Below are 27091 nucleotides of genomic sequence, written 5' to 3' on the forward strand. Positions count from 1 at the left end.
TTATGATGTACCTCAGTGAAGTTTTATGTTATCCTGCTATTGAATTTCTTGGATATATAGATTTTTAGTTTCTATGAAGAAAATTTTGACATTTCTTCTTATATTGTTTTTATCTCTCCTATCCAGCTACTAGGACTCCAAATACAGGTACTAAAAGGCTTGATATTATCCTACAGCTGGCTGAGGGACTGTTCCTTTTTTTTTTTTTCTCTTTGTACTTTAAAAAGTTTCAAGTTCACTGATCTTTACTTTTGCAGTAACCAATCTGATATAATTCGATCCATTCCACCTTCTCATCTACCTGGTGACCAGAGACTGTCAAATAGCAGCATTGATTTTTAAAAATAAGCCTTATACATTCTCGAATTGATATAAACATATTAATCAAAAATAAAATATTTAAAAACTATTTAGAAACATTTAGATATCTTTATTGTCTATCAAATTAGTTTGTGTATATACACATATATATGTAACATTAGAAGTGATACTGAATATAACATCAGCGATAGGCTTTGTAGTTTATTTTGACCTCTTTTACAGAAGGTGACAGCAATCTGTGGAAAATGCTTTATTGTATTATGCTAATATACTACAGAGTATTCTGAAATAATACAAAAGTAATCCACAGACTTGACTAAGTGAAGATCAGTTGATCCAAAACTTTTCTTCCTCAGTGTTTCACAGCAATTGCTAAAAGTCCAATAAAGCTGATTTTTCCAAGAAAGCTTAATCTAACAACTTTGAGTGATCAATCCGTGCAATGGTCCAGGCAGGCTTAACTCCTTGTGTAAACTCCCTCTGAAATCTAGGAAAAAAATTACAAATAATGTGAATCTTACATTAGTCCAAATACTTCTTAGTAGCTATATAATTTGCAAGTGTACATTAGAGGCAGCTTTTGGAAATAAGCTAATGGTCAATGGTAAATAAAAATCAAAATTAAAAAAGTTTAATCAGTTCAATAACAAAAAAATATCTCACAAAATCAAAGTACATTTTCAATGGACTGATCTATACTCCACAATCTGTCAGTCCTTGAGAGAAACTGGGGTATTATTCTGTGGTTAAATACTAGCTATAACATATATCTAATATGAGGAGAAATAAACTGGACTACAGTGATGAAAACAGCACTTTAGTGGAATTTAGTTTATCCACGTTAGGTCAGTCTTGAAAAGAACAGTGTTTATGAGCAGCCCATGGTCTTAGTAGGAACTATATTATCAGAACCACCAAAAGTTAGTATCATAGTGTGTGTTCTTTAATTATAAATGATGTCTAAAAAGGGAAAAGTCAGTAAATTCAAATTAAATAAGTATTTAAATATGTAATTATGTCTCTATTGACTTAACTTGTTCGCCACTCCAAATTTTATTAGCATAAAAATATACCATAGTGTCTTGTTAATAATTTGCTAACCCCCTACTAGATGGTACCTCCTTAAGGGCAAGAACCTTTCAATTTTGTATCTGAACCCTTACCAGAGTACTAGGTAAGTGGGAGATGGTCAAAAAATGTCCAGTGAGTAGAGAGTCCATGTGCCAATTATGGCAGATTTTATTTTCCCAAAATGGCCATAACCATATCTCCCATCCAACGTGTTTTCCTGTAATGTTACCTAGCTGTTGCTCCATAAAGAGGTGGAGTTGGTCTAGGCTTGTTTAATTGTGCAGGTTCTGTGACTGCTTTGATCAGAGGACTACGGCGGAAATGAATTTGTTCCAATCCTGAGCATAGCCCTTTGCTGGTCTATCATCTTATATCTTCTGCCTCTTAGAAGCCAACCACCATAAAACATGGACTAGCTTGAGACTACCACAAGCTCAAGCCACAAAGAGAGGCCTTGGAGAATGAGAAATTATGTGGAGAAGCCAAAGAGCACCAAGGTGCCACACGTGTGAGTGAAGAAGCCACTGTGGAAATGAATCCTCTAGCCCCTGTCACCTAGCTGATGCCAGGTGAAGCAGAGAAAATCCCACAGCTGAAATTCCAAAATTCCTGAGCAGTAGAACAGCAGGCAAAATAAATGGGCTGTCTGAAGCTACTGAGTTTTAGAGTGGTTTGAAATGCAGCAATATGACAGCTGAAACACCGTTTAATTGCATTCAGAAATATTACCTCCTTCTATTTCTGAACACTCCTGCTTCATGGCCAGTATGTCATTATGACTTTTTTCTTCATAAATAACTTCTCAAATTTCAATCCTTTTTTCCTAAAGCTCCCTTTAGTTTTCATACCTTCATACTACCTTCCATTTTCTAGAGAAAGAAAACAATGAAATGTGATTAGACTTACTCATAGCTTGCATTAAGAAGCTGTTTAGTTTCCACGTTCTGATCCCCCAACTTAACCTGGAATACACCGGCTCCACTTAAAGTTTCATTGGGGATATTGGCACTGGTTAGATACCAAAAGCACATCAGGATGTTAACAAACTTCCTTCCTTAGGGAAAAAAACACACATACACATACAAATCACAATAATCTATCATCCATATATCCAAAATGAAATCAGAAATTGACAGTAGTTACACAGTTGTTACAGATCAAATTTTGTGTTTATTCTAGCCTAATAAATACCTGCATTGATACTTTTCTATTTTTAGAAAATTCTCTTAGGGTTTATGATATATTTGCCCTCTTTGCATTGCAGTAATAGCTCTTTACTGAGCACGTACTATTTACTAAGTATACTACATAGATTATTTTCAATTTGTGTCATTTTCTAAAGTTATAACATATATCTGTTGTCAAACCAAAAATGAGGGGGAAAAAAACATTTCTTGTCGCTAATTAACCCCAATCGCCAGAAAGACTTCTATTCAATCCTAATTCACCTTGCTATGCCTAGCGATTATGACAATTTCTGTGTAAAAATCAGGCAGGGACTATGATGCAAAGATGCAATTTGAAATATTAGGAGAGAAAAAATATTTAAAAGTACCTTTACAAATGTTTCGAATTAACATGTGAATGAAAAAATTTTAACTATTAAGAGTCCATATCAGAACTGCCTTGAAAAGTGTGTAAGCAAAGGCCAGATTTCTTGTGTGCCTGACGCATAATACATATGTAAATATTTGTAGCAGGAACAAATAAGTCAATACATTTTCAAGAATGTCATAGGGAAAATGTATGCATTGGGCAAGCAGATAACCACTAATGTTCCTTTCAACTTTTTTCATTGTCTCCAAATCTAATTTGGGAGTTCTGCAGTTAATCTTACTTTCAAAACAGTCTTTAGCTAATATCATTTGCTTTTTATTTTACTCCTTACTCCTTCTATTTAACATTCAACTGGGCATTTAAAATGCTCAATTGTTTCCTTCAAGTTAGGATATTTGAAACACAAATATTTTTAATTTGATATATGGGAGCAGCTTGTCTTAGACAATTTTATCAACTTAAGTGACAATCCTCTCTCCTGTGAATTAAATAGTAGTGTTCCAGATAGAAGGGCATAAGAAATTGTTACCATATCTCAACTGTTCCAGAGCTAGATCTTTAAGGAATGAATGTAGTATTTTCTCTGGAGTTCTACAAATATTCACTTGTACCAACGAACATCCACTATTTCATGATTATCCAGTAGTTTAGCTTATCTGGATAATTATGTGTCATTTAAAGTTAACTGTGATCCAGCATTACCTTTCTCATCATAGTAAATGGAGATGTCTCCTGTTGAAGTGTATACAATTTCATCTATGTCAGCAGCAAGGGCATTTTTATGGTTGTCAGGTAGTGAAGTAACCTTTTCTTTCAATACATGTAGCACCTAAGTTTGGCAAAAAGCAAACTATAATTCGCGTATTGAATTTCAAAAGCTTTTCAAAATGCATAATGAAGTCTTAATGGAATGAATTTTTCTAAATCTATTTTTAAATTTACTACTATATTTACTCATCTTCAAAAGAAAGGCTGAAAACCATCTAGTTATTCAACCAGATAACTCCTAACAAAACATTCTATATGAGAACCAGCAAAAAACATCATATTTACTTACTTATGCCTTAAAGAGCAAGTCATTCTATGCTTTTATATGACCCAAAGTACCCAAAAGAAATGATACAGGGACTCTATTTTAGCTGATGGCACACATTATTTTTACACATAAATAGACAATGTACTGTATACCATTCTACTGCAAGAGAAAAATACATTTATTTTTAAAGGAAAATTAAAAGTATACTTTACCTCTTTGGCCACAAGTTCTTCCAATAGATCAAATTTACACTGTGACAGCAACTTGGACACATGAGCAAAAGCCTTAAAAAAAACAGTAGAAGGAAGGTGGTGATTATTTCAAAACATCATGCAAAATACCACATAATATACAATGCTCAAACTTAAATAGCTAAGTGTAAAAAAGACTATTTTATGATAAAGGCAATAAACAATGTCAAACACTAAGATATCAGTGTTAGACATGACTCAGATTTGGATGGTGACTGTATTTGGAGATAGGGCCTTTAAAATGGTGATTATATGAGGGTGGGCCCTAATCCAATCTGACTGGTATTCATAAAAGGAGAAACTTGGACACACAAAGATATACCAGGGGCACACGCGGAGGTGTGGGAAGAGTGTTGTGCCTGGACGGGGCATGGAAACTCCACATCCCTTTCCACATACCCAACCAGCTGCATCTCTTCCATTTGGCTGTGCCTTTATAATAAACTGTAAACAGCAAGTAAAGTGCTTTCTTGAGTTCCCCGAACCATTCTAGCAAATTACTGAACCCGAGGAAGAGGGATGTGGGAACTTCCGGTTTATAGCTGGTGGGTCAAAAGTATGGAGGACAGGATTTGAGATTGGTATCTGAAGTACAGCTAATCTTGTAGGACTGAGACCTTAACCTGTGGGATCTGAATTCAATCTGGGGAGTTAGTGTCAGAACTGTAGTAAGCAGCCCTGATAAGGCCTTGATGGCATAGGAGTGTCTAACCTAAACCGTTTTCTAGGAAATAGTCCTCTTTTTCATAGAAAAGGCTAAAATGTACAAGAAAGATATAGGAAAACAAACAGGATCTGATTAATGTGGTTTGATGATCGTAATAGGGAAGATATGTCATATATACACATTGATGGAAAGCCAGGCCTGTGGAGCTAATAAAGTCATTTAGAGCGTTGGATTACCTACTCCCCTGGCTCATGTGATGACTAAAAGCTTGCCTAGATTGTACTTAACCATCTCAATTTTAGTGATTCTAGAGGACCAAGACTGCTTGTAGAGTGGGTCACAGGATAGTGCATCCTTAAGCCAATTATTTTACCTTTCTGGAGCTTGGATTTACCATCTGCAAAGGAGGATAAAACTAGAATGATTAATCATAAGGTGACTTTTCATTTTCAATTTCTATGATTAAGAAAAATCTTAATGAACATGATCGAATTGATAAATTGATATTCACAACCCAAGATAACATCTTATTGATGGAAGGTTAGCCTAAGGAGAAAGGGCAAGGGGAGTCTGTGAGAGTAGATATACTAGCTAATGTTTTTGCACCAGATTATTATCAAGCCTCTGAATTATATCATGCAAACATACAGTTTGCACTATGAGATCTGACAGGGAGGTTTTTTAGCCATGTCCTTTTAAATCTTAGGTACTGAAGAACTGATTTGTTTGATCTGAAATATATGTTAAGTAACCACTAATTTAAGAGATTCACCAAACATTTGCTATGGGTGACCCAAAATCCTTTCTGGATATCAGAACAGCTAAATGCACAAAAATTGACTTAGATGACGCAAAACTGCATACGAATTGGCTGAAGGGGTGGAGATTCTACTTAACAGCAAAAAGGGGTGCTAAAATAGCTAATAGCTGGAGGACCTCTAAGATTGGAGAGTGACTAAAAAGTTTCCCATGCTCCTCTGTGTTCAGAGGAAATAGGGACTAATGCCTGATTTCTGCCCATGGTGGGGAGATGATTTCCATTCCCTAACACGTAAAGGAACTGGTACAGTCATGTATGTGTTATGAAGTACAAAAGCTCACGTCATCAGCAGGCATTGTGGAGAATAGTAGGATCATGCCAATTTCTCTCTGCATGGACTAAAGATTTTGAGAACTGACATGAGTAGATGCTATTAATCAAGTTGCTCTTTGCCTTTTAATTTATTAATAACCACCTAAAGCAGTCAAGAGTTGATTCGGGAAAGCGGGAAACAGGAGTTAATATTGACACTGAATCTAATATTTAATTTATAACTGACAGGTCACATAAATAAATATAAATGGCTGTGTTTATAGAAACAACTGAAATAAATTAGGAGTAAACATATCAATACCAGTATACACTCAATATTGTAAAATGATAAGATGGATGGCATAATTTTAAGGTACGGGAGGCATGAACTGGGAAATAAACTATGACTTCTATCGTTTATCAATAGTTCTGAAATATTTGGTAATGAAAAACTCTGAGTCAAAAGAAAGTTATAAATGGCTTTTTATCCTAGAAAAATTCATGTATACAAAATCTGCAAGTAATCTCAAAACTCAAAGTGATGGGCACCGTGGCAAGGGTAAGGTGGAATATTATCAGCCATTCAGAAAGAGGGACAGAACCATCAGCACTATGAATCACCAAAAGCTGCTACTCAGTGTGCAGAGTGCTGTGCACTTATCAGCGGCCAGGCTGTCTCAGCAAATCCTTTGAAAGGGGAAAACTGATCACCTCTGCGTAATTCTTTAGGAGTATGATGGGGAGGGTCGGGAATGGGGTACAGACGAATAAAGGGCAACGGATCTCTGGCGGGAAGTTTTACCTTTCTACCCAAAAATGACCTTATAGCACTTTTAAAATGTTATCTCATTTACTCTTCAAAACAATCTTATCCACTTGTTCATTTATTCAAAAACCATTTATGGAGTGCCAAGCAGTCTTTTTCGTTTTGCAGAAAATCATGTTCAGAAAAGATAAAGCCATATAGCTTGTATGTGGCAGAAATGGGCTTTGAATACTTTTCTGATTCAAACTCTGTAAAGTGGAAAAGGTAATTAGGGGACTTCACTCTGGTGTCTCAATTGAATCTCTCCTTCTAGGCGACCATGCAAACAGAAGCAGAAGCTTAATTCAAGTAAGTGGCTGGAGGGCTCTGTGCCGGGGTCACTACACACTTTTGGTAATTTGGGACCCAGTGAGGACAGCTCCCGGCTAAACACTTTTACGTGTAATAGTTGAATGCATGAGAAGCGTACAGGTCAACCCCAGGAGAATAAACAAACCTGCTTCGCTCCCTCTGAGAATTCTGCGATGCTGAACTCTTGGTCGAAATAGGCCCAGATAAGGAAGGAGTAAATTCGAGTCCGAATCCAGTTGATGGGGTTGGAGAACCCCAGAATGATCATCTTGGTTTTCTGGCGCTGCTGGGGCTGCTCCTCGGTGCTGTAGCTGCGCCGAGGGCAGGCAGGGAAAGCGGGGAGAACTGCGGAGAGCCCCGGAGGGCTGAGCAGGGGACGACAGGGCCCCCGAGCAGGCAGCGCTGAAGCTGCCGAACACAAAGTGACTCGAAGAAACGGGGTCATTCCCGAGCCGAGGTGGCGGCGGCAGAAACAGCAAAGTCCAGCCAAGGACGGCCTCACCTCGGCTGCACCCGGAGTCCGGAGCCGGGCAGCCCCACCAAGCCACGGCCGAGAGAGCAGCAAGCGGGGAAATAGTTGAGCGACCAGCGCCATTTTTGTGACCTTTCACCTCTGTGCTTGCTTGTGCTGTACTGAAAAAAAGTCGGTAGGAAACCACCTTAGCGGGGTTAGGAGAAAGAGACTGGAGAGTAAAGCTAGCCTGTTGCTGCCACCTCTGGTGAGTCCGCCCCACCCTGGCTCTCCAACACACGATCCATACAGAGACTCCCAGCCCAGCGCCCGGGACCGACCTGTCTCGCGAGTCCATCCGCCACGCGGACCTATACTCTTCGGGTTGTGTTTCCGGACGGATCACAAATTGAAGAACGTGTTAGGGCCGAGGTTCCCGGGACTTGGAAGAGGACGAGCGTGAACAACCATGGCGGGGCAGCGCATTTCGGTACTTCGGCTCGAGGGCGTTTCGCAGGAGCATTTCATGCAACACCTCTATCCGCAGGTGAGACCCTTGCGCAGGGATGAACGGCGAGAAGCCAGGGGATGAATACCCATCCCTACCATTTGGGTGGCTCCGAATTGTTATCTTGTGACCCAGGGTGTGGGGAGGCGGCCGCGGGCGGCCGAAAATAGCTACTTAGCTCTGCTGCCAAGACGAGGGCGCATGGGGGATAGCGAATGGTTCATCTATTAAAGTTTCCGGAGAAAACAGCTCTACGTTTATGGGGAGCAGGGTGACCACGGAGAGCTGAGTGCCTGAAACGTTTTACCTAAGAAGCACTACTCACTGCGAGGAGTACTCCATTATGTAGTCTTCTGTCGTTACCGTGGCAATGAAGGGTTGCCCCGCCTTCCTGTTTTCCTTAGGGTTTCCTAAAGTTTAGAGGTTTTTTCAGCACCCCACTGTAGGCGCGACGGCACCTGTCCGTCCACTCTAGTTATTGGACTTAAAAGAGCAATTTTTCATTATATCGAGCCAAAAGAAGCAGCAATGGGAATCCCCCAGGAAATGTCCAGTGAGTGGTCTTGGTTTTGGATTCTAACTTACGGGGTTCTAGTTCAAACGTTGGAATCTTTTATATATGTAATTCGAACCTTAGTTCTTTAAACGAAAACTCAGAAAAATATTAAGGGAAAAAAAGTATTTTTACTTGTAGTGTTTTGAAAGGGAGTCCAAGCTTCTGAAAAAACTAAGAATAAAGAGCCCAGCAGATATTTAAAGAAAAAAAACAAAAAAACAAAAACCCCACACGATTACAGTTAGCATGCTTATGGCAGAAAACACCCCCAGCAATTTTACTTGATACTTACATCTATAAGGGTGGTCATGGAGCTACAGTTTGAGTATTATAAAAGTCAAGGATGAAGTTTTTTTTTTTCTTTTAGGAGTTAGCAACCCACAGATTCTCATTTATTTGCGGGACTAGTGCTGGATGGGTGGTTGTTATTCACCCCACCTCCACCTCAGGATGTGTTCGTGTAAAATACCTGCAGGGCAGTATTGTGAAAATCAAATGGTTTATGTGGAAGTGCTAAGTAGATGCATAGCAAAAACACATTTTGTAATTTAATGTTCCAGGCAAGACATATATCACAAAGAAAGCATCACTAAGTTTCTTTCATAAAGTGAAAAATTACAACACCCTGGTCACAATGTAATAAAACTAGAAATTAATAACAAAATTGCAAAGCAAGACTTTTCTACTTGGAAACACTAAAGAAAAGCTAACATGGAAATTTGCTATGTGATGAAAATGACATTGTAAAAATCACTGGAGCAGACATGAACTTTTAAATCAACAGTGCTGGGACAGCGGGTTATAGTTATTTAGAAAATGATAAAATTCGATTTATATCTGACACCATACACAAGAGTAATCTCCAAATGGATCAGAGCTCTAAAGGTAAAAAAATGAAACTACACAAGCAGTAGAATAAAACACAGGTAAATTCTTCTAAATTATAGGTCTATAAAAGGATTTTCTAACTGTGACTCAAAATTCAGGTATAATAAAAAGATTAAGTACATGAAATACAAACAGGGAAAAATATTTTCAGCATATATTTCATAAAAGGCAGTAAAAGCTCATAAATGTGAAGAACTTTCAAAAATTAAGTGGGAGAAGTCCAGAAATCTCATAAAAAGTGAACAATTGACAACAAAAAACATGAGAAAAATGCCCTCTAAACATATGAAAAGATGTTCAACTTTGCCTCATAAGCAAAATTAAAGTTACACTAAGATACATTTCTCACCTATCACATGGACAAAAATTAAAAGGCTTTAATAATACACTCTTGGTGAGGCTGTTAAGAAACTGTCACTCACACTTTATGCCAAGTGTTGCAACCCTTATGGAGGGGAATTTGGCATGTCTAACAAAACCGTATGTGTTTACGATCTAGCAGTTTCTCTTTTGGGAATTTACTCGGGGGGTTACACCTCCAACAATATTAAAATATTTAAATAGTGTTTACTGTACACCTGAAACTTACCGGATTTCATTAACCAATGTCACCATAATAAAAATAAATAGCGTTGATTGTACTTGAAAATTATTGGAAATAACCTCAAATCTTTGCATAAGAGAGTGATTAATTAAACTGTCCATTTAGACTGTGGCACACTGAGATATAAAAAAAAGTGAAAGAGATAATCTGAGCTGATAGCAGTGATATCCAGGACATAGTTTTAAATTTTTTTTAAAAAGCAATCTCTAAAATACAGGTATGCCACTTTTTGTGTAAAAAAAGAAGGGAAATAAGGAAGTATATGTTTTTAAACAATTTGCAATAAATGAAATACAGGAACCATAAGCCAGAAATTAATAAGATTGACTGTCTGTAGGGAATGAGTGAGTACAAGGTGGAAGGATGTGGATGGGATGATCTTTTTGTATAGTTTTGACTTTGGGGATCATGTTAATGTTTTATGTTCTAAAGTAATAGTAATAAAGTTAACAAGGATTAAGAATGATTTAAAAAACAAAACTAATATAGAATTTTTTTAAAAAAGTGAATCTCAGGAATGGGGAGGATGAAAAGTAAGCCAAGTCACTTTTGAAAATAATAACTTTGAGTATATATTCTCACTCTAAAATAAAAAGAAAAAAAACTGTAAACAGGTACTGAATTCTGGTTAGTAGAATTGTTAAATATCAAGGATGTTAGGAACCAGGTTTCTCATTATTAGAGAAGGGAGTTACACATACATGAACAATAAAGATTGGAATGAATCTTGTCATATAAGATATGACAGGTATCAGAATCAGAGGTATCATGGTTCATATATATATATCACTTAAGTGTGCGTGTGTATATAGTATATATGGAGAGAGATAAATAAATATACCTATATGCATATATGTGCATATGTATGTGTATATATATTTTTTGAGGAGGTGAGTATATGCACAGCTTAGCATTATTTCTTGGTTCTGTCCACTGAGAAGGCCCAGAAGTAATGATACCCCAATAGCAATGAACACACCTAGCATCCAGGTCATGGTTTCTAAATAGCATTCCCCACTAAAAGAAACCAGAGCTGTTTTATGAAAAGACTGTAGGGCTGAGGCAGAGAAAGTATAAGAGGTTGCTGGATTGTGCTACTTTGTTACAAAGTAAGCAAGTGCTCAGGTAAAACGTCACCAGCCAGTTCGAAGGAGCTCCTGCTGGCCAAATCTGGGATAATTTGAGCATCAAAATTATATTAATAAATTATAACCCAATGACTAAAGTAAATAAATGCAAAAGTTGACATTTTGACATTAGAATGCTAGCTAATAAATGTAGATAATGGAATTTTTAAATATCATGATCGTTGTACTCACAATAGGCATACTTGACTCAGGCAAGAATTACCAATTGATCAACATTAACATCACAGATAGTAGGGCAAATGCCACGTGCCATCTGAGGTGTTGCACTGAGGACACAACATTGCTTCTGCGGTACATTCCTTCCAAAAATGCATAACCTGAATGTAATTATGAAGAACTATCAGATGAATCCAAACTAAAGAGCATTCTACAAAATAACTGGCTTGTGCTCTTCAAAAATGTCAGAGTCATGAGAAAAAAAGGCTGAGGAGCTATTCCAGATAAGAGAGACATTACTAAATGCTATGTGGCTTCTCAAATGGGAAATAAATAACTATAAAGGATATTATTAGGACAATTAGTAAAATTTGGATATGGACTGTGGGTTAGATAATAGTAATATGTCATTATTAACTATAATTTTGATACTTCTGCGATTATGTAAGATAATGTCTTTATTCTCAAGAAATATATTCAAGTTTTTAGAGCTAAAAGAGCATGATATCAGCAACTTACCATGAAATAGTTCAGGAAAAATTAAATTATCTTTAATAATATCTTCCTCTCTATACACACAGCAAGAATGAGAGAAGATGATAAAGAAAATGGGGCATAATGTTAGATAAATGGTTGATTAATCAGAGTAAAGGTATATGGGAGTTCTTTGTGATGTTCTCGAGACTGCCATAATCACTGACATAGTATCAAAATAAAAAGTTACAAATAGTATTTGACTATAAATTACAAATTTTAATCATTTATGTTTTGTCCTAAGTAACACTCATGAAAATGCTTTAAAGAATGTTAAGATTTTCCCTCTCTTAGCTATTGATGGTATTGCTGTTTTGTTTTTGTTATCCTAGTGTTAAAAGTTTGTTCTAAGTATATTAATTGAGTCTTCTTCCTGTTTTAATTACAGCATGAATTTTCAAAAGGTTTGAGCTTGAGCATATTGGAATCAAGTGTCAACTTATTTATTTTTGTCCCTCCGTTGCCAAATACAACTTCTGATATATTGTTGGTTTTCCCTATTTTTTTTTGTACTTTTTCCCCCATTTAAGAGAAAACCTCTAGTGTTGGAAGGAATTGATTTGGGAGCCTGTACAAGCAAATGGACAGTGGATTACCTAAGTCAAGTTGGAGGGAAGAAAGAAGTAAAGATTCATGTTGCTGCAGTTGCCCAGATGGACTTCATTAGTAAGAACTTTGTATATAGGTATTTTCTTCTGAGGTTTACTCTGGGAATACAAATAACTTATTGTAAACCTTTAAAATATTTTTGTGTTATTATGGCACTTTATCTTTTGGCTAGTTTAGTATAATCATGAATAGTTTACTAATTTTTAAAGAATGACTTTTAAAACACAAGAATTCTGGGTTAACGTAATAATACAAAGACATTTCCAATGACCATTTTTTAAATACAGTATATACCTGATACCTTCTGGAATCACACAAGGAACAGAGAATTTTCATGAGATTGTATTTGAAATTGGGTGTGCTGTAGTCATTCAATGCTTCATTAATTAATTGATCCTACCATGTTAATAATTGTTATCTAGAGTAATAAATTCTAAAGTTTTCCTTCATAACCTTTTTTGATTTTTAATACCCTTATTTTTGGAAACTTTTCTAAATCCAGATTGTTTTTAGATAAATATAAGCCCTTGTTTTCCTTTCTGCCCTCTCTGGAAATATAGGACATGTAGTTGCTATGTTTGGTATAATCTTTCATTAACTCGGATAACTTTTTAAAAAAATCAGTCCTAATTTTCTCTTTTGAAAAAATAATCTTAAATACTTTTAATTTTCCTCATGGTTGTTCTCTTATGTTTTAGGATCTCTTATAAGTAAATAAGAGATAGTTAAAAGCTGCCAGATATCTAAATCTGAAAGCTTTAAATGCTGTAATGTTATATCTTTAATATACTGTTTATTCCCTTGAGTTTCATTGAAAATGTTTAAAAAATTAACAGCTTTCAAATTCTGAGCATGTGTAGTTCCCAGCAAATTCAATCTATTGAGAAACCATGTAGTTCACAATAGCCTGATTTTTAAAAGGAGTTAGCTCTCACTGTTCCTTCCAGAGTTTAGAGATGAGTTAAACAGAGCTTCTAATGTCCAGGGCCATTTCTTTCTCATTAGAGTTTTCCAAGCTCATATAGCAGCTTGCCAAAGCATTTCTCAGTTTCTGATCCTTTGAATATTCACCATTATAGTTTTGGTTTTTTAATAGGCCATGAATTTAATTTAATTGCCATAGTTTTTCCAAGTGTAAGAACTTTTCATTTTTTATTAAATCAAGAAAAAGAAAGAAAGTGCTGGAATGATAAGCGTTTTTCTGATTGCAGTTAATGATGTTTATTTCCCAGAGATTCCAATGCTGTAACAAGTAGTTATTGAAACTTCATCTTAAATTGCCTTGATGTTTTGGCATGTCCTGTAAACTTTTTGAAACTTGATTTTGAAGCACATACATTATGTAATAGTTCTTACCCAAGCTTTCTCCAAACCTTTCATTGGCGCTACTAAAGAGTTGCAAGATTATTTTCTTAGTGTAAGGAGAAAAAAATAGATTTAATCATTATTGGCAGTTAACGGGGAGTAGAAAAGAAGGGAGGCATTTAGGCCAAAGACAGAATAGAAAGTAAGAAATCCTACACACATTTATCATTATTATCACTTCAGTTTAATAATAATTGTAATGCAGGTGAACAAACAGAGGCTAAAAAATGTTAAGTAACTTACCTGAGATTATATAGCTTGAAATGATGGAATCAAGACTTAGACCCAAATTTGCTTGACTCCACGGAGCTCATGATCCTAACCCCAATTTCTTACTACCTCCTTTGCTAGTCTATGCAACAGTCCAGACAAATGCAACTTCAGTATCAGATGCCCTTTTAGAAACATGCATGGGATGGATAAGATCTCAAGGCCAAAGAACTTTCTAGTTCATATACTTTATTTCCCTCTCTCTCAGCTTTGCTTCTGCAGAATGTCTGACATGTACCACTACCTAAGGGAGAAGGTTGCTGGGGGTGCCTTCAGCAACCTTCTGAAGTTCTGCTGTTCTGCTTCTCTGGACTGAGCCACTCTGTCTGCTCTGTTCTTATAAGGTCTTGAAACACTTATGGGTTCTCCTGAGTAAAAAAGCTAAGCCTGGGCAACTGCACCAATTATAGAGATAGCTCTGGGCCAGAGAGGCTTCCACATTGTTCCCAAACTCCTAAAGATGCTTTAATGGGAATGAAGGGCATATGGCGAGGTCAGAGATGGAAAACATTGAATAGGAGGATGCCAAGTAAATTTGTTGATATAATTAGCCAGAAACTATAGTAGGAAATTGGTCAAAGTAGATGGCAGATTTCTTTTCTCTTGCAGGGCTCACTCTACATAACTAACAGCAGTGTCCTCAGGTTCAGATTGACATTCATGCTTACAGGACCCACTAGTCTATAAGCTGGCATCAGATTCACTTGGCTTTGCAGGAAACAGAATTCTAGCAAGATATCATCAGTAGGAGTCCTTATACTAATCCAGGAGCCATTTCTTGGCTCACCAAGTAACAGCTTACTTGTAAAAGAATAGAACTATAGAGGTGGATGCAGAAATACCCTAACTTAGACACCAGTAACATGATAGACTCATGAACTTCCAGGTTCCTCCAAGGGGCTTACTCAGTTGCAAGAGTTACACTGCACACAGGGAAGTCAAATCTTCTGCCTCCTAAAAAGTATTTATAGTCCACTCACCAGCCTTCTAGTCCAGACATAGTTTACCAATCAAAGGACATTTTTATAATAAACAGTATTACCTGATATCACAGCTGACATTCCATGTTTATCTTAACCCTGTTCATTTCTAGGAAAACATTGCTAGGAGAAAGTAAGCCCAAGGTCATCTTCTTATAGAGGAGGAGAAAGTGTGTTGTTAACTCTTTCTCTCCATCTCTCCCCCAGTACAGATTTCAAGTGGAAAGATATTTGGTAGTAAGAATGATAAGATTACAACCCTTAATCAAAGGTTTGGAGGCTGGAGTGTAGTGGGAGAGAAGAGGAAAGGCTTTTGACCCAGATGCTTTTAAGGACTTCATTGTCTTGATATTATTGATATGGGATCATCTTCATATAGGAGGCAGTACGTTTGATTCTAGAAGGTTCAAGATATAGGATGGGACCTAGAGAAAAGATCGCATTTCAGGCTCAAGAATGCAAGGTAAAGGATATAAACTTTGCTTCTATGATATTTAGCCCTGTTCACCAAGGTGCAAGGAACCAGGCATTTGGGCAGAAATATTGAAGAAGAATAAAACTTGGTTGTTTCACTAAAATTCTCCTTGAGATATTACTCAGAAGCCTTAAAATGACAGAAGGTGGTGTGGAAGGATGAGAACAGTGTTCTGTGTTCTATGGTAGTGCCAGAAGGCAGGAAGATCAGTGAGAGGGAGAGGGACTTTATCTTCATTGGATCCTTTGCCTGCTTTCTCTTCCAAAAGAGCACTAGTAGTTGCCCTATTCATCACAAGACTTGTTTTGCCATGACACTTGGAAATAGGTAGCAAAAAGAGCTTGAAAGTTTGTGTATTTCCAAAAGTCATCAAACACTGTAGAAACATTTTTCTAACAATAACTTGGACTAGGAGGATCTTGACATGAGAAGTATCCATCTCTACCATAGATGTAAAAATCTTTACTTTTTGAAATCACAATTTCAGACAACCTAGGTCAAATAAGCACACCACTAAATGAATTTTGAAAATTTAGAATTCCACATAATAGATTTTAATAAAAATTATGGATATTGTAAAACGGAAGATCATCTCTAAGCCCCTATATATAGTGATTAGAGTATTCTTTTTTGATTTATTATTATTAAATGCAAGGATTCTTTTGTGTGTTTTCAGAACTTTACCTTTTGACAAGTTGGTTCAGAGAGCTGCTGAAGAAAAGCATAAAGAATTCTTTATGTCAGAGGTAATTGATTTTAACATTCTTTAGAAAACATTAATATCTGTATACTAAGTGAATTTTCTTATAAGAACATTGGATATTTAACAGCTGTAGCCTTCTTTGATATACTTCTTTGATATACTACAGCTGTAGTCACTCTTAAAGTTTGGTTCTGATGCCATAGATATTAATTCTGCTATTAGATCTTAAACCTTGGCCAAATTATTTTTGTGTCTCAGTGTACTCAGCTATAAAATAGGAATAATAACAGTACTTATTTCATAGGATTTTTGTGATGATTAAATAAAATCCATACTTAGCCCAGTGCCTGACTAGAAACTACTCGCTAAATGTTAGCCATTAATATTTAATATTACTTTCTTTGAAAATGCTTTGGTCTGATATGCCAAATTCAAATGCTAATGGAGAACTTTATTTTCATCTTATTGACTATTAGACTATTTCTGTATTTTAGTTGTTATCAGTGTGATTTCTATTGTGCGTATTTGCTATATATAACATTTGTTCAGAAGTATTCTATTCTACTTATTTACATGATAGTCCACCTTTAAATAGATCAATTTAAATATCTTGAGATAAGGCATTGAGGCTTATACTATATATAAATACATTTTAAAAATTCACTGTCATCTCAAAAGCACATTTTAAAAATAAACTGTTTTTTAAGCATTGAATAAAGTTGCATTTGAGCTAGCTGGGCTGGTAGTCAGTTTGATTGTAAAAGGTGTTGCATTTTCACAGTTGTCTCATCAGGTACAGGTTATACTAGATTACCACAAGGTCCCTACAAACTCTGGAGGTCTGTGGTTTTATAGTATAACTAGAATGTCTACTAAAACTGATTTCATTAGCCATACCTGAAAAATGGTATTTAAACTTCATGCTTACACTTTAACATGTAGGTTCAGTTGCCCTTTGGTACTTTTCTGTCCAATGGTAATGAGAGGCACAGCTTAAATAGCTATGAAATGTCAAGTGAAATGAAAGAAATAGAAACGAGGTAAAGGATTAAAGTTTAAAAATTGTGGTAAGTGTGTAAATAAGATGAGTATGGACTGTCAGTTTGATCCTCCAGGAAGCAGATGCTGAGATAGAGTTAGGAGTGCAAAAAATTTTATTGGGAAATAATACTTGGGAAAAGAAAGGGGGCGACTGGATACTGGGAAACCATCAGCCAGTGCTATAGGTCTGCCAACTCAGTGTGGAACTCCTGAGCAAAGATTGCCTGTTAGAGGAGTCCTGTGTTGGGCAGCATTGTCTAGGCCTTTTACCATCTTGCTCAGTCATTGGTTGGGGATACCCCAACAAGGGGAGGACCTTGGTTCAAAGGCTGAGGGAGACCTGAAGGAGTTAGCAGCTGGCAGCTGGAAGTTAATCTCACTCATTGCAACTAAATAGCAAATACATTCTCAAAAAGGAGTCCTTGCAGTGTATTTCTGTATCTGCCACATAAATATATTCTATAAATCCTAAATATTAGAATTGGTAGAAAACTTAGAATTTTGAAGAACATACGTGAAACCTAATTAGCCAGTAATTTATAGAATTTACCTGATTCGGTACTAGTTAAAAATACAAAAACAGTTGAAAGCTAGTTAAATTTATGATCATAGATTTATAATGTGTTGTTACAGTAAATAAGATGTATTTTGAAGTTTGTGTTAGTGTAGGGATAAAAGAGGCAGAATTCTTGTGTTGGATTGCGCCTGTGCTTGACCCCAGTATATCTCAGTTGTCTAATTCTTATAGGAAATGCAAGCACCAGTAATGTTTTATAATTTTAACAGTTCCTTATTATAGCTACTCAGTGAAGTATAATTGATCATTTTTTAAAGTATCAACTTCATTTACTAATATAAAATGTCATATTTCTAATTCCTAATGAGCTGACTTAAAGGATTTGGCTTGAGAATTTATATAATCAGGGATAGGCTTAGCTTGATAAAATACAGTGTTTCAGAATTTTTTAAAAAAATTATTAAAAGTATAAAATATTTTATTTATCCCCTATTCAACATTTGCATCATATTAGTTTGTTGTTGGCCCTCAGCAATATCTTGAGATCATGTGCTATACAAATGGAATGAAAATTCTTTTAGGTCTTAAGAAGACATTTTTAGGAATTCATATGATTTAGAGTATAAAGTCTAAGCATTGTGGTATGTGTATATTGCCTTTAGAATTTATTTTACTTAATGTTTTGAGGATTCAGTCATTATTATGAGACATTTCTTCATTTGGCCACCAGAGAGCATTAGTAGAAAGGGTAGAAAAATGGAACTTTTTTGAAAATGACTTAAAACTGGGTTAGATTTTAAGACTTGTTTCCTTCCATCTTTACTTTCTAATATTTTTACATGACTACTGATGTTGTTTTTCTTTGTGACATTTAAGAATGAGAAGTACTACTTACGGTCACTTGGGGAAGACCCTAGAAAGGTAAGAATTCTGAATATCAAACAATTGCTTAAAGCTTAAGTGGATGTATATATTTTAATTGGCACTATAATTTTTATACTTACTAGCTGACATATGACCCATTTTATCTTTTTTCTGTTTTTCTCAATGATTCTAGCCCTTGAATAAGAAGTACGACTATTAAAAGTTGATAACTTAGTTTTCAAGTAGGATCATAGAATCTTAGTTGTTTAAAGTCATCTGCTCTAATCTCTACACAATTAAGAAATCCTTTCTACTGTATGTTTTACAGATTGCCATTCAGCTAAGAAAATATAATCTAAAATAACTATAAAAATTCCGAATAATTTATGTAACCTTTGACATGCATTCAGAGTCCAGTTACTATGGCTTCATTGTTAAGGAGTGATCCTTGAAATAATCAAATAAGATTATATTTTTGCCTCTATGTCACCATTTAGTTCTTTACCTTCTTTTATTCTTCTCCTTCAGTAGAACCCACAGGTTTTATGTAGTTGATAACATTCAAGTTGTTGACTCCTAAACTTAAAATACTCGATCTTAGATGACAATTGTATTAATCTTGCTTTAAGTAGGAAGAACCTTTCTACAAAAGGAGCATCGTAAACTTAACAGTAACAATATTGTTGAATCTGCAGTCTTGTTATACAGTCTGTTATTTCCTTATTTGTTGGTTATGGTCACATTCTAGTATTTTAAAGTAGTAAACAGAGTTTTGCCCCATTCCTTCTTAATATCATGGACTCTGCTGGCAGCCTTAGATAAAATAAGCATTATGCCAGTATTGTGTTTATTATTTAAAATTTTGTTGTTTCTCTCAATGCAGGATGTTGCAGATATCAGAAAGCAGTTTCCTTTACTGGAAGGAGATATTAAGTTTCCAAAATTTTTCAAAGAGGAGCAATTCTTTTCCAGTGTTTTTCGAATTAGCTCACCAGGATTACAACTTTGGACCCACTATGATGTATGCTACACAAATGAGAAATCTAAAGCTACTGTAGATTTTAGCATCTATAGATATAATAGTCACAGTTTCAACTCTGTAGGCTACCCTAAAGATCTTTGACATGTAATTTGCTGAATGGTGAGGTTTAAAAACAGATGCTCTCTGCAAGATGGTGATATGGGAGTGAATTATTAAATAATGCTAAAGCTTAGTTTCTCAACATGTACATTTCTCTGTCTTGTTCTTAATTCATCGTATATGTATATCAAGTTTTATGCAGTGTTTTTTTTACATGTGAAAAATGGCCACCAGACAAGGGCGAAAATTATGAAAGTGGAAAAAGTGATGAGATAATGTTATGAGGATGTTCTAGTCCTACAGAAGTAATTTAGAAATCAAGATACCTATAACCATATTATAGTTGGCCATATATTAAAAGTTACTAAAAGAGCAGTGGTTGCCACAATACCTTATATTTTCCCAACACTTAATTTTTCTAAGTGCTTTCAATCTGTTGTCCAATGTTGGCCTTATAGCATTGCTTGACAGACAAGTAATATATACTAATCAGAGGGAGCCTCGAGTAGGTGTAAATACCCTCACTGTTGTAATGGTGGGACAAGAGCACATAGTTTTCACTTCAGATTTCCTAATGGCTTGCCAGCCTTTTCCATTTTAAGGCAGTGCTGCAGAAATATCTTTAATAAAGGCACGGTTGTGTTTGGAATACAAGTATTTTCATTGGAATATTAATATAAGAGTTTTAGATAATGTGAGTCAAGTCTCATTAAAGGATAAGATTTACAATTAACTGCAATATCATTGGTTCTATGTATGTAAGTTTTAGGTATTTCTTATCTATAAGTTCTCATTGGTCTTCAGGTAATGGATAACTTCTTAATACAAGTGACAGGAAAAAAGCGTGTTGTACTGTTCAGTCCTCGAGATGCCCAGTATTTATATTTATCAGGTACTTTTTTATTTTTTAAGTGAATATTTCTAAAGTAGTTTATTCAGTTACTTTTTTTAAGAATTCTCTTTATTCTCATAGAAAAACATTTTAGAGCTTCTTCCTAATTATGATGTATTGTGTTCTCCATTATGTATATATGTCATGATAGCTAATATAAAGAATGAGATTTTCAGGTTTTCTTAATTGTATTATATGGATGTCAGTGGTCATAAATAAAGGGTGGGTCATTGAAAGGAAAATAATAATTCTTCTCACTGTGGGTACTGTAAGTAATTGTACAGAAAATAAATTTTCAAGTTTATGTAATTTTTTAAAAATGCTAACTTTGTTCAATCTATGTTATCCTTTTTTGGAACTTTTCAGGTACTAAATCAGAAGTACTAAATATAGATAACCCAGACTTAGCTAAATATCCACTGTTTTCCAAGGCTAGAAGGTATGAATGTTCCCTTAAAGCTGGAGATGTATTATTCATTCCTGGTAAGATTTCTAAAACTCCGTAGTTTGCTATTTATAAAATCTGTACTGTCACTTATCCATTATATGATTTTTTAGTACAAAAGTATATTGGTAATATGTATCCTGTCCTGTACAATATGATTTTTATACACAAATGTGTGTCTGTGTGTGTTTAAAGTATGCTTAGGCACATTTTTAGAAAATCAACAGTCTTTTTCAAAGGCACCCTATAAATATATTTTTATATACTCCAAATTATTTTTTTAAATGACGTCAAGCAAGATACCTTTCTATCCGGGAAAATATTATACCTGGTTTTTCTTTTTAATGATTTTATTTCTAATATATTTATATGTTTTAGAACTATGTAATTTAAGTAGTTACTAAGAAATGGTAAATATATTTTAAAGCCAAAACAGATTAGAGATTTTATTAAATATCAAAATGTTATAATTTCCAACACCTGTGATGTCTTTTGTGTGCATTATTTTTCTACAGTCTGAATTAGTGTTAGTTAATTTCTTTGTATAATAAATAAGCGTTAGTTGTTACTAACCAGTAATGTAATTAATATCTGTAATTATGATTCTGAAATGAATACCTGAAAATTATAAAAACCATAATTAAGATTAAAGGGGTGCATTAACAAATTCTATCTCTATAGTTATTTCCCCATATCTTAGTTAATATATTTATAAACATTAATACCTCTTTTCAGTGATGAAATTAAGTTAAACAGTATTAATGAAAATTAAGTTTAAAAATATTAGTAAAAATATCTCATTTGGGGCTAGATTATAAATTCCTTGAGAACAATAAACCATGTGTTGTTAATCTTTATATTCCTCCTGAGGGGCTGGATACAATGTCCTTCATATAATTGATTGTCTATAAAAATTTGATACATTGACTTTCTATATTCATTGAAAACAATCAGCGCACTAGTCTTTAAATCTCTTGCCATTATTTAAATTTCGGAGTTTTTTTTATCTTTAGAATGTGGTTAAGGGCTTTGTAGTTTTCCCTTATTCTGTGCACAATTTTTTTTTTTAAAAAGGAAAAACCAGAAATACTGAACATTTGCATATATTTTGAAATAAAAGCAAAAGCTCCATCTTTGGATTTAAATTTAACAAAATGTTTAGCTTTTTTTCCTGTTTCACTAAATAAGGAAAAAGAGATTCTGAAAGAAAGAGTGCTTAAGATTAAAACCATGTTTGAAAACTAGTTTTGCAAGTCAAAATATTTTAAGCTTTTGTTTTTCCTAGAGCACTCTGAGTTTGTTTCTAAAATTTAGTATCTTATAAATCTTCCTTTCATTGTTTGACTAGCTTAAACCTTTTTTTAATGTGATTGTTACTTTATCTTTGTTATATTGTGGTATTGCTTTAGTATTCTTGTAGCACCCATATTTTAAAAATGTTTAAACTCAATTGAAAACAAAGAAGTAAACTTTATGGTGGAAGTAAAAAATAGCTATATAATATGAAAAAGTTTACTCATCCTCTCCTTCACCAAAATGTTTGCTCTAGTTTTATATACTTATTGTAAAGAAGCTGAAAGAAATACAAGCTGATTGTAATTGCATTAGAAATATAAAACTGAGTAGGCTACAATGAATGCAAATTTAAGCAAGTTAGAAAATCAAATACAACTAGAACAGGAAGTCTCTGAGAACAAAAGTACTGTACTGAGCAAGAAAAGGTCATATATACTCCTCAAATAATTAAAATGTTCTGTATACAAAAAAAATAGTTTTGATGTGGTCATGGGACTCAGGAAGTGTAAACAAGTAACACAAAACACAGCCCCAAATTACAAAACTACAAAACAAATATAACTTTATTATGTCTTTTAAGTTAAAAAGGAAAAATTGCTATTTCCAAAGGTTTTAAATGTAGGGTTGTGCTGTTGACACTTTAAATTGGTTGGCAATTCATAAAAGTTAAGATGATTCTGTTAAAAGCTGGGAGTATGCTAACGAAGGAATCTTCGTTACAAGAATTATTTCTTACATTGGCTACATGCAATTCGTGATATTTCACTGACATTTTATTTTTTTAACTGTAGTTCTTATTTTTAACTTAAAATTTTTTTTTCCTCCAGCTTTATGGTTCCATAATGTAATTTCTGAAGAGTTTGGAGTGGGAGTGAATGTCTTTTGGAAACACCTTCCATCTGAATGCTATGATAAAACAGATACCTATGGAAACAAAGATCCTACAGCAGCATCAAGAGCTGCACAAATTTTGGACAGAGCCATAAAAACATTGGCTGAATTACCAGAGGAATACCAGGACTTTTATGCACGGCGAATGGTCTTACACATTCAAGACAAAGCCTATAGCAAAAACTTTGAGTAAATAACAGAGCGAATGCAATGAATATAAACTTGTAAATAGATCTAGTTCAGCTCAAATATTAGAAAAATATACAAGATATAAATTATTTTTATAGATTTTTTGTTAAAAGAGGAAAGATAAATCAGTCTCAGATTTATAAATTAAATAAGTATCAAGGGATGTTGTGTGGCTTCTACTTAATACAGATTGTTATGGTTCAAAGAATGTTGTGCTGGGACTACTCTTTAGCTTTTAGGTGCAAATAATTAAAAATTCTAAGTGACTTAAGAAAATGTATTGAATAATTATACATATAGTCTCATGATAATTGGGCTTCACTATTTCTGATCCAGTGATTTAGTATTGTCATTAAGAACTTCTGGGTTTTTTCCTCCCTTTTTCAACTGCTGCATTGGCATCATTCTAAGGCTGGTTACCTCGTGGTCATGGAATGATTGCCAGTAGCAGTTGGGGCCGTGTGCACCTTCATTTAAATGCAGTGGAGGAGTCAGGCTGGATTCCAGGGGCCCTCTCAATACAAGAAAGCTTTCCCAGAGTTTGCCACCAAATTCTTGGTCTCACTGATCTAAAGTGGCTTAGACCAGTCCATTCCCTAGCCAGTCACTGGCAAGAGGTATGGAATAACCCCAGGGCCAATCAGGTCTACTAGAGCTAAGGTACATGAGGTACATATGGGGGCAGAATGATTATTTTTAAAATAAGAATTCTGATAAGGAAAAATGGTGGGCAACTAACAAATGTCTACTATATTAATCTTTTGAGCTTTTAAGTACAGATGCCTGGGTCCTAACTTTATAGACTGATTCAGTGTGTTTCAGGTTTTACCAAAACTGTATTTGATAGACATCATAGGTTATTTTGATGTATAATCAGGACTGAGAACAACTGGATTAGATGATAGTAATTTAGATTACTAGTTTTGTGATTCATTTAAAACAAATTAATGATCCTGGTTTTTCTTGGAACCCAGTATAACTTAGGCCTGCCCCTTTTTTCAGGTTTTGAATGTCAGAAAATACTCAAATTAGTTTTAATTTATACCTATGGTTAAACTTCACCCTCATTCAAGTTTTCCCCCATGAAATGCTTTTCCACTTATCCCTTAAAGAAAAAATATTTAAAAAAAATAAGTGAGAGAGCCCAAAAATGTCACCATTGAAGACAATGAGCCATTGTATGTGGATCTGTGCCATTCTTTGTTTTGGACCTTAGTAATTATTTGCACTGTAATTGAAGATGAAATATATTTCCTAAACACAAATGTGCCCATCTAAAGGGTTCTGAGTATATCAATTTGGTGTATTTTAATTCAGAATGATTTTTCATTTGGAAATAATTCATTTCATATTCTGTGTTTGGAGTTGGATTAATTTCAGGTATAAAAAGCAAATTATAATCAGAAAGGAAAAGTGTATAAAAAACTATTGTGAACTTCCTAGGTGTCTGAGAAAAGGTATTGAAGTTACTCCGATCAACAAAAGTGAAGAGATTCTATCAGAAAAGAAATTGTTATGTTAGCCAGATCTAATTATTACATTTTGAAATTTGGTTATGTCTTAGGTTAAGCAAAGAACTTTTTTACATGAGTCCTTTGGGAAGAAAAAAAAAAGACAATGCCCCTGTTTGAACAGTATTTATAGTCAGTTATTTAATAAACCCTCTGTTTTGCCCTCCTCCCCCCACCCCTTTTTTAACCAGTGAGAGAATCAGTGCAAAGTATATACCCAGAGCCATGTAGAAAACTTGGAAAACAGATTACAGTTGGCTCAGTGAATGTTCATTTTAATTGTTTATTTGGGAAGCAAACTGAATGACCTTAGGCAAGTTAATCTTAATGATGCTTGTTTTCCTCATCTTTAAAATAGAACTAAGTAAGACTTTATAGGATTGCTACAAAAATACAGAGTTGGTTCAAGGGTAGGCACATAATTGATGACTGGTGCTAGCTTCCACTTAATTATATTTCTTCGCTGAGTGATTTGAGGTTAATTATGATATCTGGAAAGCTTGAGATGAACACCTTGGGAAGTTTTAAAATTATTTCTCTGGTCATAATTTTAATGTTGGTGTTTGTTTTAATCTTTTTTGCCTAACTGGTTGAGACCAAACGATGTTTTGAATGTATAAAATATTACAGTATTTGTTTGCTGCAACTTCTCAGGAATTCCAAATCTTAGAATTTTATTGCTGAAAGGGATCTTAGAAATCACTAATCAGTCCAGATTGCTTAAATGATTATCCAGGCTCACAAAGCTAGGTGATAGAAACTGGAATTAGTTATGGTGACCAGGTTAGTAATTCTCCATTCTTTCTGCCTTAGGTGCAGCTCATCTCAAATACTTCTGAATACATTATATAATTATTTGGCAACAGTTTGGGGGCTTGGCCTGATGCACAAAGGAATAGTTTTCCTCTGCCAGCAAAACTCATTGTACTGCTTGCTGCATAGACAAGGGATACAAAGTTAAGACTAATGATAAACAGGTAGACAGTAGAGTATAATATAAAAATGGAATACCATGCAGTAAAAGAATGAGACAGAGATATATGTAGGTACTGGCAAGGAATTTTTCCAAGGTAATTAAATGAGAAAAAAGGTTTGAAACTGGGTATATGCTGCTATTTTGTAAAACAAAGATACGCTGTAAGTAAACATTTGTACATACATAAAATTATTACTGCAGCAATATACAAGAAACCAGTGATAGACACTGCCTCAGGTTAGACAAATAGGTGGCAGACTGGAATCTAGTTGAAATTTTTGCTCCTGTATTTTAAAATTAATTGAAAAACGTGTATATTGTAATTATTAGCTTTTCATGAACACATTAACAGTATGTCTTGATACATAATTACATTGGAATGCTATTCAGCAATGAATTTCAGACTTATCACTTCCATAAAATATCAAAACAAGGGAAACAAAGTCCAGAAGGCTTATTTTCTATCTTTCCAACCTTTTTAATAGCAGCTATGTGAACATTTGGAAAGAACCTTAGTAACAAGGCTTTTCTCCCACCTATCTAAAGTTGCCAGTAGACATCTAAGCTGAATTTAAGAAGCTGCCAAAAAAAAAAACAGGAAGCTGGTGTGCAGGTCTGGATGGAATTGGAACTGTGCTGCTGTGATTCCTTCCCCCGGCGCTAAAACAGATGTAGTCAGGAGGAACTAACATGGATTGGCAGTCACCCACATATCTCTGGTGTTACCTTAAAGTCTTATTTTAAGCATACAGGCCATGAGTGTTTGAATGTCTTAAATACACCTAAGTTGTATTCAATTTTTAAAGTTTCATTAAATGGGATACTAAAATGGCCATCTAAGTGACTCTGCTTCTCTACCACTAACAGAGCTAGTAGGCCTCACTGCCTTTGTAAAGAGCAACCTGAATTTACAGACGAAGTATATCTACATGTATATCTTATCCTTTAAAGCATGTTTCTCTTAAAGGCCCTTAAATGAAGCCTAACAGAATAGCTCTTTTAAGACTACTACCATTTGTTTCCTATTTTACCTCTTAAGCTTTACACAT

At 34.8% G+C, this 27091-nt stretch overlaps 2 protein-coding genes across 4 annotated transcripts; one reads left to right on the forward strand and one right to left on the reverse strand.

The window, feature by feature from the left end:
* Positions 1 to 409: 409 nt before the first annotated feature.
* On the reverse strand, positions 410 to 8010 carry MAIP1 (matrix AAA peptidase interacting protein 1). Of its 2 annotated transcripts, XM_023535953.1 has the most exons (6): positions 7885 to 8010; positions 7238 to 7725; positions 4198 to 4269; positions 3652 to 3778; positions 2299 to 2446; positions 410 to 808 (listed from the first exon to the last, which is right to left on the reverse strand). In XM_023535953.1, the coding sequence occupies exons 2-6, from the start codon at positions 7685 to 7687 to the stop codon at positions 730 to 732; spliced, it is 876 nt and encodes a 291-aa protein (XP_023391721.1). In that variant the 5' UTR covers positions 7688 to 7725; positions 7885 to 8010; the 3' UTR covers positions 410 to 729. The 2 variants fall into 2 exon arrangements, with proteins under 2 accessions (XP_023391721.1, XP_011367513.1); XM_011369211.2 differs by lacking the exon at positions 7885 to 8010 and having other exon boundaries at positions 7238 to 7824.
* Positions 7927 to 26791, forward strand: TYW5 (tRNA-yW synthesizing protein 5). Of its 2 annotated transcripts, XM_011369210.2 has the most exons (8): positions 7927 to 8090; positions 12468 to 12622; positions 16313 to 16382; positions 18774 to 18818; positions 19645 to 19782; positions 20647 to 20734; positions 21101 to 21217; positions 23303 to 26791. In XM_011369210.2, the coding sequence occupies exons 1-8, from the start codon at positions 8013 to 8015 to the stop codon at positions 23557 to 23559; spliced, it is 948 nt and encodes a 315-aa protein (XP_011367512.1). In that variant the 5' UTR covers positions 7927 to 8012; the 3' UTR covers positions 23560 to 26791. The 2 variants fall into 2 exon arrangements, with proteins under 2 accessions (XP_011367512.1, XP_023391720.1); XM_023535952.1 differs by lacking the exon at positions 19645 to 19782.
* The last annotated feature ends 300 nt before the right edge of the window (positions 26792 to 27091 follow it).

This window comes from Pteropus vampyrus, unplaced genomic scaffold, assembly GCF_000151845.1.
Source record: "Pteropus vampyrus isolate Shadow unplaced genomic scaffold, Pvam_2.0 Scaffold146, whole genome shotgun sequence".
NCBI lineage: Eukaryota > Metazoa > Chordata > Mammalia > Chiroptera > Pteropodidae > Pteropus > Pteropus vampyrus.

Bases quoted from the DNA above. Each gene is read 5' to 3' on its own strand.
- MAIP1 (XM_023535953.1), bottom strand. From the start codon at position 7,687: ATGGCGCTGGTCGCTCAACTATTTCCCCGCTTGCTGCTCTCTCGGCCG. The intron at 4,270-7,237 runs GTTTGTTTATTC...GTTTTTTTTAAG, and splicing joins TCTCAGAGGGAGCGAAGCAG to GCTTTTGCTCATGTGTCCAA. The intron at 809-2,298 runs GTAAGTCTAATC...TTTTTTTCCTAG, and splicing joins CTTCTTAATGCAAGCTATGA to ATTTCAGAGGGAGTTTACAC.
- TYW5 (XM_011369210.2), top strand. From the start codon at position 8,013: ATGGCGGGGCAGCGCATTTCGGTACTTCGGCTCGAGGGCGTTTCGCAG. The intron at 12,623-16,312 runs GTATTTTCTTCT...GTGTGTTTTCAG, and splicing joins AGTAAGAACTTTGTATATAG to AACTTTACCTTTTGACAAGT. The intron at 18,819-19,644 runs GTAAGAATTCTG...CTCTCAATGCAG, and splicing joins TTGGGGAAGACCCTAGAAAG to GATGTTGCAGATATCAGAAA.